The sequence below is a fragment of the Arvicola amphibius genome, chromosome 7 (genome assembly GCF_903992535.2).
Source record: "Arvicola amphibius chromosome 7, mArvAmp1.2, whole genome shotgun sequence".
NCBI classification, from domain to species: domain Eukaryota; kingdom Metazoa; phylum Chordata; class Mammalia; order Rodentia; family Cricetidae; genus Arvicola; species Arvicola amphibius.
In genome coordinates, this window is record NC_052053.1 from 49143813 (window position 1) to 49153659 (window position 9847).

The window sequence follows — 9847 nt, forward strand, 5'->3', positions numbered from 1 at the left end:
TTGACCATCATCCTTTAAGGCCTATGGCTTTTATGTTCAGCCTGCGAAGGAAGTTACCGGGGCTTGCTTTCCCTTCTTGTTTCTTTTACATCTTTTCTTGAGTCTACCAGTTTTGGTTACAAACTTAATGTTAAAAATGAAAAAAAAAAAAAAAAACCCCAAAAACAACCCAGTAAGTTGAAAAGTTCTGGGTGACATTTTACTAACTAGCGTTGTCAGTGTCTGCCATGCTCTGCACACCCTTACTGTCTGGTTGCTCCTGACCTGGGTTCTGTGTAGGGAAGATGGGAAGGGCCTAAAGTCTCCTCAAGCTCCCACTCCACGGGGAGACAGAGAATCTGATGCCCAGGATTCTCATACCTAGGCCTCTCACAGTGTAGCCCCTAAGTATGTCTTAGGCAAAGAAACAGATGCGTCCATGGCAGCTTCAGCCAAGCTGTCTGCTTGCAGCCTGCCGTGATGGACAAGCTGTGATCATGGACTTTGGATTTGGGGAAACACAGGGGCAAATGTGGAGCTGGCAAGGGTCCCAGTAGCCTTCTCTTGTCACACTATTGGCTGGCCCTCTGGGATGTGCTGCTCAGACCTGCTTAGGAGCTGTGACCCCCAGAAGGCTTCACTTCCCACCTGTGGCATGGGTGCACTAGAGTTCCCCCTGCACAGGGATCCATGAGAGCAGACTGGCGGCTGTGGTGTGGGCTACTGGACGGGTGCTAAGAGTGTGCATGGGAACAGAGCTGTGCTCCGTGTGACCCTGTATCCCGCCTGAGGCTTTAGGGTGTTAGCTCCACAGCCAGGCCCAGCAGCAGGACTGGGTAGCTGTCTAGGCGACCCTCCGTGTCCTCAGAGGGTGAGTGAGGTGAGTGACTATTTCATGGACCCAACCTTGTGTCCCTCAGCTGTTCCTCTTGGTACCACTGCCCCTAGTCCCCGGGGGCTGATGTTCTCACCTTGCCTTCTCTCCTTTCTACACATCCTCAGGGCTGCAGGATCACCCTAGAGTGCTTGTCAAGTATAGGCTCTGTTGCTGCTCAGAGGGAGGCCACAGCCCCTAGAGGGGTGAAAGCAGCCACCCAGGCCCAGCAGTACAGGTGGGCACTAGCGCTGTCTGATGACACTTAGCTCTCAGGGACACAGCACTTGGAAGCCTGAGTTGAAAGAGGATGAAGCTGACCAGCTAGATGAAGAGCAGGAAGAGGGTGGGGGTGAAATAATTGTGCAGAAGAGCTGCGCCGGGCAGCAGCAGCATGGAAGAGAAGCTGAGGGCTTCTTGCAATGGCGAGGGAACACCAGACCATGAGGAAGCAGTGTTAACTGTCCACAGGGCAGGGTTTTGAGCCCCGAGCCTGTGGTTCTGTCCTATACCTTGGGAGTGACTATATGTAGCTGCTGCAGGTGTCCGTCCACTACTTAGCTTTCTTTTCTGAATGTCCCATAACCATAACGATAATGTGAATATGGGCTACAATTTCTGGCCACTGTGGTGAGAGAGAGAAAAATTCACGTTGGCAGTGATGACAGCTTGATGGAGACATGGGGAATCTTCTTTTTCCTCGTGGTGGTTCTGGAAGGGAAGATTTCTCTTTATACTTAGGTTTAGAAAGGTCAGTGGCCTGCCAGCACCACATAACACACCACACAACATCACACTAGTGGGAGGAGGCCAGGTTTCCACCTTGGCCTACAAGAAGCTTTCTGCAGGGTTACAGATTCCCCAACATTTTGACTTCTCTTCTTTTTCAGAGTGACAGCATCAGGAGTGATGGAGAACATGAAGAAAGTCAGGAAAGTGACCAACGGTTCTGTGGAGCCCCAGGGTGACTGGGAGTGCACTGCGTGATGGGCCCCGCTCTGAGGATGCACTGTCAATGAGAACAGCCTAGCCACAGCCCTGTCGTGAGCAAGCGTCTTCCTGACAGTGTGGCATCTCCCAACAGTGACACTCCATACCCACAGCACAGCTCAGTGCATGGACACCTACTTATGTACTCTTAGAAAACCTGATTGTGGTGGGCTCCAGGCAGCTAGGACTGTCCCTCAGGGAGGGTAGGAGCAGAGAGGAGGGGGTAAAGGAGAGTCCATCTGGGGTCTCCACAGGGGAACCCCCAGTGGCTGCCACTCAGAACGGCTGTGGTGGTGGGAAGGGCAGGCTGCTGCTGCTCACAGGGCTTTGGAGGCTGAGGGTGTGGCTTACTGCTTGGCCAAGCCTTCATGAGGCTTGGGTTCAATCCTGGTACCAGGGTGGGGGGAAAGAAGTTACTTTGGGATGTAGGCAGATGTCTGTCTACCAAGAACACAAAGAAGAGAGAGATTGCCTTTGGGGAGCAACAGCAACAGAAATGAATGGAATTACTTTCGAAAGCCAAATAGTCACCCTAGGTGGTTTGAAGCACCTGTCCCGGGCCACTGGCCCCAAGCACCACTCTAAGTGTTGTCCCCTCTTCTAATGGTGACCTAGAACAGCGTGGTGCTAGAGACCAGCTGAGAGGGCCCATTGCATTGCTGTCCAGGCCACTGCCAGCACCGCAGCCCTGTTGGTGAAATGGTTGTCTCTAGCATGTGTGAAGGGGAGAGGAGCCTTGAGGCTCCAGAAGTGCTCTCCAGGCTCCAGGCCCTTCCTTTCCTTCCCCCTGTGTCTTCTGATCAGCGTCAAAGAAAACAGGGGAGTGTTCCTTAAGGAGTCGCTGGGGGCCAGAAGGGCTGCAGCTAAGCAAATACTTAGGAAAGACTTGTTCCACATCTTGCATGGGCCAGGCAGGGACTTCTGAGCCCCAACCACATATTCCTAGCATGTGTGAAGGAAGTGAGCACAGTTGAGCTGCTCATGCTCAGGGACCTGAGGCAGCAAGGTCTGTTCAGAGCCTGGGCAGGAAACCAGCGGCTGCCTGCATGGGACAGTGCTGAAGCAGAGGAGACCTTGGAAGCCATGTGACCCAGGGCACAGGCGACCAGCTCAGCACCTGAAAGCGACTTAGTGCCCACGACTGGTCAGTGAGTCACAACTTCAAGGAACGGGCTCTCCAGGGTGACAGCTACTACCTCCCATTTGCCTTCAGCAAGAAGCCACCTCTTCTACTGTCCAGGGATGAACAGGTCCCTCTCCACCACAGCTGGTCTATCTGGAGAAAGGTTGCTAGGCCTGAAGGACTCCCTTAAGGGACCTTTTCCTCCTTTTTTGTTTTGGTCTTGTTTATTTGTTTAAGGTATGTGATGGGAAGGGAGTTGGAGAGGAGATGGGGATAGTTTTAAATGCTTTCTTTTCTGCACATAAGAGCTCGGCCAGCCCTGCAGAAGCTTGTTCCTGTGGTGACATCTAAGCCTGGCCCTCAGAGGGCAGGCTGCTGCTTCCCTGCAGAAGACATTGTTGAGTAGGTGCTAGACTCACAGAAGGTGAGGGCCTCCCCAGGCAGGGTTTTTATGAGGGGCCTCAGTTGCTGGGTTTTAATAAAACTGTTCAGTGGCAAGAGCAAGAGGGGAACTGTGTACCGCTTAGCCCACCGGCCTCGCTGAGTGACTACAGCCTGCTTCTTCCACAGCGTGGGTGCACAGGCGGGAAGGTGGGAAGTCTGGAATGATAGGATCAAAAGCCTAACAAGGAGCTGGGAAGACTGGCCCAGAGAGCCCAGGCCGTGGAAAGGGAACTTGTAGCTCTTTATCCTGCACTGTAAATGTGTCTCATCTCCCTATCTTGAGAGCTGTGAGCCAGCATTCAGCGGTGTCCTTGGGTAGAGGAGTCTGGTTGGAGTCCAGTGCTGCCCAGTTGCCCCAGCTCACCAGTAGCAGCTTGAGTCTCAGCCCACCTGGCTGCATACAAACCGTGCTTGAACGGTGAAGCCCTTGTGTTGGAGAGACTGAGCAAAAATGGGGTGCACATTGCACTGCCACTGTGGTATTATAGCCCTACTTTCTGTCCCCCACCTCTGCCTCTGCCTGTGTGAGGTGTCCATGCTACCTTTAAGAGTGCTGTGGACTGGAAGCTGTAGGTTGTGACATTTAATAAAGTGTGGATTTTGTTAGAAAATTATTTTTTGACCATCAGGAGCAAGTGTTAGGCTCTGAGTCCTGGTTCTTAACAGTGTCAAGGACTCAGTCAGCTCTTACATTTGACCAATAGAGTTCTCTGTTCATTCTCTCTGGAGGAACAGCTTACTCCAGGGTCAGAGATCCTGCCTCACACCAGGTCTATGTCTGTCCAGTTTTCCTTCAGAAACCACTTCGGAATAAATGCCTACGTGTCTCTACTCTCCAACCTCTGCCTGCTCAGCCAGCCAGGGCCGCACAGCTCCTGAGGTGCTTGTGGGCTTTCTGCTCTTCTTGACCCTTCGGTCTTCCTTCCCCTCCTCTTCTCTCCCCTCCTTCTCCTTTCCCTTACCCCTGCACCACTGCCCCACCCTGGCGACCTTGCTTTCCCATTGACTCCCTTAGCCATCCCTGCATACTGGCTGCAGGTCTGGTACACTGCAGCATTGTCTGCTGCAGCCGGCTGCAGGGTACGCTTTCTGCCCCGAGAGCGCTAACTATGCAAACTAACACTGGATTGCTGCTCTGTATCACATGGTGGGCTCCTCATACCTCAATGCCTGTTGGCTCTTGGAGTGGAGTCCAAAGCCTTCGCAGAAGGGGAAGCACGTCAGATTTCTGTGTTTATTTTCAGTGGCCTCTGGTCACCTCCCATGTCTATCCCAAAGTGTGTTCCTCGAGGAAGCGTTAGTCTGATGAGGTTGCTGGCCCAGTTCCGCATACCCAAGAGGACAGCTGAGCACTTCAGCCTCCCCTTCCAAGCTGCTGATCCTCACAGGAAGATCCTAGCCCCCCGGCCCCAGCCCTGCTTTCACATGCCACTGCCCACCTCAGCTTGTGCTGGCTGTGGCTTGCCTAGGCCCAGCATATCATGGTGCCGCCCAGCGACCCACCCTGCCCACTGCTGCTGCCTCTCCTCTCTAGAGTTGGGTGAGGACTTTATTCGTATCCGTTGGCTGAAAAGGTGTTAATTTAGAACAGGCCAGTGTTCTCAAAGATCTGCCCTTTACTGCAGCTTTCCAAGGCCGCCCTGGTATAAAACTGTAAAATACATTCATAGGAGTCTTTCTTATACGTGTACCACCTAGAATGTGTTCACAGGTCGTAGGCCAAGGAGTCTCCCAATTCCCCCGGGGCCTCTTCTGTCCTGTAGGATGTGTTTCATGCTTTAAAAACATAAATTGGGGCTGGAGAGATGGCTCAGAGGTTAAGAGCACTGCTGCTCTTCCAGAGGACCTGAGTTCAATTCCCAGCCACCACATGGTGGCTCACAACCATCTGTAATGAGATCTGGTGCCCTCTTCTGAGCTGCAGGCATACATGCAGACAGAACACTGTATACATAATGAATAAATAAATCTTTTATTAAAAAAAATCATAAATTTAGGTGGCCCTCTACCTGGGCCGGGGCCCACTTCCCTGCTTCCCAGCACTATAAAGAGACTTCACCGAGGGACGGAACCATGTTATGTCGGGATCTGGCATGATTCTGACAACAAGGAGATTGCAGATAGGCCACTGGGGAGGGCACACGAGTCCCTGGTGTGTCTGTAAAGAGCAAAGTGAGACAGATTCACTCCCATGACAGGATGCTGAGTCTGTGCCAAGCCTTAGCATCCATGCACTGCCTCCCTCTGCAGAGGGCCAGATAGCCTGTCCACACAAGAGAGCTTTCTGATTCCTAGGCAGCTTTTCTAGATGACCCAAATAATAGGCCGAATAACCCAGAGGACTTATCTGCAGGAGGTCTTACGGGCCTTTGTGCCTGTTCAAGTTGGGATGCAGGGGCTGGGGCCACTTAGTAATTGTAGCATTAACCATTGGCTATTTACAAGCATGGGGTATGGATGTGTTCAGGATTGGTGGGCTGGCCACTAGTATGGAGGCATTTCACTGCAAAGCAAACATGTCCAATAAAGATTCCATGCTGGAGCTTGTGTCTGTGATCCCAGGGAAGCCTGGTGCTCCCTGTCTGCTTTCTTGTGACTCAGTGGTTCTCACCTTTCCTAGTGCTGTGATCCCTTAATACTGTTCCTCGGGCTGTGCTGACCCCCGGCCATAGATTATATTCCTTGCTACTTCATAACTGTAACGGTATTACTGTTGAGAATCGTAATGTAAATATCTGGTGTAGATGGTCTTAGGTGACCCTTGTGAAAGGGTCATTCGACCCACAGGTTGAGAACTGTTACAATTCCTTCTTTGTGATCTGTGCTGATTACCTGGCTGCCTTCCATCCACTTTCGCTGCCAGTAACCCCACCTGGCAAAGCTCTGCCACCAGGTCTATGGTACAAATGCAGACCTATGAGGTGCAGTCATAGGTGACTCCAGGTCAGGATTCAGCACTGCTGTCACCAAAGGGGAGGTGACAGCAGAGATCTGGGGCCAAGCCCCTTCTGAGACAGGCTTCCTGTGGGAATCAGACATTCGGGTCAGCACAAAGTGCTTCACTGGGAGTGTTTTCAGTTGACAGGCACTGTTCATACGGTAAAAATTCTTTTCATACGGTCTGGCTCCGTGGAAAAGTGGCTCCGTGGGTAAAGTGCCAGCCATGCAAGCGTGACAGACTGAGTTTGGATTCCCAATGCCCACATGAAAACCAGCTGTGGCGGTGCCTGTCTGTAAGCCTCATACATGGGGAGCGGGAGAATTTCCAGACGCTGGTCAGTGTGCCCTGGGCCCTGTGAGAGACCCTGCCTCAAAACAAGGTGGGGAATGATAGAGGAGGGCACTCAGAATCAAGATGTGACATACACAAATACACAAACACTACATACAGAAAAAAATAAAGCGTGAAGTTCCAAGTTGTGAGAGTAGTTCTGAGGTCCCCACCCCAAGAATAATGATCATTTCCATTCCCAGCCATGCTGCCGCCTTTCAGAGCTCCCACTGCTCCCACAATGCCTCACTCCAGACTCCCTGCTCAGAGCTGCTCCAGGGTGAGCAGCCACTAGGGGAGCCTGGTCTTGAGGTCTGCAGACACAGAACCTGGGGAAAGCTGTCACTCTGCCCCTATGCCACCCAGTCAGCAACCAGGCCCAGATGTACGTGGAGAAAGAGTGGAGTCTGGTCCCAGCCCAGAGCAAGGGCAGAGCTGCAGCAATGGTGGGCACGCCTAGTGTTCCGCAGAGCCTGAGGGTCATTCTGTTGATTTTGCTGCAGCAGAGCCTCCACTATAGCCCCTGTCAGTGAGTGTTGGTTTGTAGAGGTGTCAGGAGCAAAGGATGAAAAGGAGGGACAGTCTTAAGACTCCAGAAGGAGGGAAGGAATGGGAACTGGCATTGGTATGTAAAATGAAAAAAGATTAAAAGACTCCAGAAGGAGAGAGTGCTGAGGCAGGGGTAGCAAAGACCAATAGAGAAACAGCCCCAGGGATGTGGAAATCCAGCCTTTCTCACTCCCAGGGGCACCAGGTGCCCTGCAGGGTCCAGAATTTCTGATTCTGAAGCTTGTCAGGGCCTGAGACTGCCTCCTAGCAGTGCTGGACAAGGTTGATGAGACCGTCCTTGTGTGTGACAGCAGCTCTGGTCAGGGCCTTTAACCCAGAGGTGGTCTCTAGCTGGCATGTGAACATGGACATCTAACAAGGTGTGACTACCTGAGTGTCACACGGTGATGGGCAGGGCAGAGGCAGGACACAGCCTTTGTGGCCGTTGGCCATTTCCCATTCTTTCCCCAGGGCCACCTAGGGCATCCCAGCTAGGAATGCTGCTGCTGGGCTGTCTGAACTCTGACACCATAGACCCAGCTCGGCATCGGGAACCAGGAGCCTGCTCTCTGACCCACTGGCTCTACACACTGGACACTAGGACCCCCGTTACTGGCTGAGCTCCAGCACTGGCCTCGGCCTGGGCAGTCAGTGTACAGTGGGGCTGGAGAGATGGCCTAGCCGTTGAGAGTACTGGCTGCTCTTCCAGAGGTCTTCAGTCCAGTTCCCAGCATCTGTAATGAGACCTGGCGTTCTCTTCAGGCTTGCAGACAAAACACATAATAAATAACTTTTTAAAAAATGTGTACAGTATGGCTGGAAAGATGGCTCAGTGGTTAGGAGCACTTGCTGCTTTTACGGAGAACCTCTAACCTTCCATAGCTTCTGCTCCAGGGGCCTGATGCCCTCTTCTGACCTTGGGCACCAGACACTCATGTGGTGCACAAACACACACAAGTGATCAAAACACTCTTTTTTTTTTCTCTCTCTCTCTCCACAAGGACCCAGGAAGGGACATACAACAATCCCAAAGAAGAAATAGAAAAGCCACTGTGGGTACAGTGATCAGTGCACGTCTCACGTACCTTGCTTCTTCCCAGTGTACACAAACCTGTCACACTGTGGTTCATCCTTAGCTGGTCCGGTCAGATGGCAGCCATCCTTGGAGGGAGGTGTAATTGTATTGCCCACAAGATGGTCTGATAGGCAATGTCCTAAAGGCAAAGAGCTGACTGGCCCGAGTGATGTGAGGGCTGGGCCCTTCTGCCGTCTGTTTTCTCTGTGTTGGAGCATGCTGCCTTGTGGTCCTGCAGCTGTCTGGCTCAGATGTGCCTTGCTGAGCATCTTCTCAGCTCTTCCCTGCCTTCCTCGTGGGCGCTGCTGCCTTTGGGTCACTCCATCAGGAATCGGTCAGATGAACAGATCAATAGCTATGTGCTCCTTCTGGCTCCCAAGCAGGGCACTGTGTCCTGTAAGGAGGCCATGCTGTGTGTCCCAGGGGCACCTGGTGACATGACATTGCAGTCCCCTTGGACTTTAAGAATTCAGCCCTGGTCCCTGGTGCTGGTCTGTCTGCCCCAAGAGAAATTTTCTCAGCATCTGGGAAAGCAGAAGTGACCCACTTAGGAACGGCAAGGACATGGCTGACCTGCATAGAAGTAAGCCTGTGCCCATTCCCCAGGCATAGAGGCACAAGCTAACAGCGTGCCTCCTCAGCTCTTCTAGATGCAGTAAAGTGACTGTATCAGTCAGCTCCAGCCTGTGAGGGCTGGACATGACCTGTGCTAACACCTACGAGGCCAAGGCTAAGCACTAGCATCTACATCTGGCTTGTAGTGTTGGGATACAAAAGACAGAAAGAGCCACCAGGACCTGTGTGGAACCCCTACTGATAGGCTGGTCTCTCTGACCTGAGTGGCTTGGGCACAATAAGACATTCTTATCCCGTCTCTAGACTTCCACCACCTGCAAGTCAGACTCCTGTCTGAGTCATCTTGCCATTCCAGTTTCCTGTGCCCTTCCTTGTAGTGGGTCCTGGGGCTCTGCACCAACTTTCACCCAGGGCAGACTCCTCCATCCTCCTCGGGCTCCCTGATAGCCCAGCCTTCGTTTCAGTCTAGAGCTGCTCTGAGCTCCTGATGGATTGATATTCTGCTACCTCTTGGCACTTTCTTTTGAAAACACATCAAAGCCGCAAGGTGACCTAAGTGGAAAGCCTGGTCCATCCTGGCCCTGTCGGTCAAGCCTTCTCACTTCTTGCCCCACTGCTGCCCCTACCCGTACAGCATTAGCTCCCCCTCCCAGCTGGCACCCACCTCCAGTCTTACCCTCTTATGTATGAGCCAAAATGATGTCAGAGCACCCGCTCCTGGGTTAAAGTATGGACATGACTATGGAAGGTGACAAATCAATACAGAAATAACTGTGGAGTGGGGCAGTGGAGGGGAATGTAGTGTGAAGCAGCGGGGCTGCGTCCCGCCACCCGCCGCCGGCTAGCTTTACACCCGAAATAATTACACGGAAACTGTATTCTTTTAAAACACTGCCTGGCCCATAGTTTCAGCCTCTTATTAGTTAATTCTCACATCTTCCTTTAACCCATATTTAGTAATCTGGG

At 52.4% G+C, this 9847-nt stretch overlaps 1 protein-coding gene across 1 annotated transcript in view; it reads left to right on the plus strand.

Annotated features, from left to right (window-relative positions):
- Positions 1-5952, plus strand: part of Gpr107 (G protein-coupled receptor 107) — a 65568-nt gene extending 59616 nt beyond the window's left edge. Inside the window, exon 18 of the mRNA XM_038336413.2 lies at positions 1744-5952. Coding sequence (XP_038192341.1) covers positions 1744-1840 — 97 coding nt within the window. The 3' untranslated portion in view covers positions 1841-5952. The remainder of the gene's footprint in view (positions 1-1743) is intronic.
- The last annotated feature ends 3895 nt before the right edge of the window (positions 5953-9847 follow it).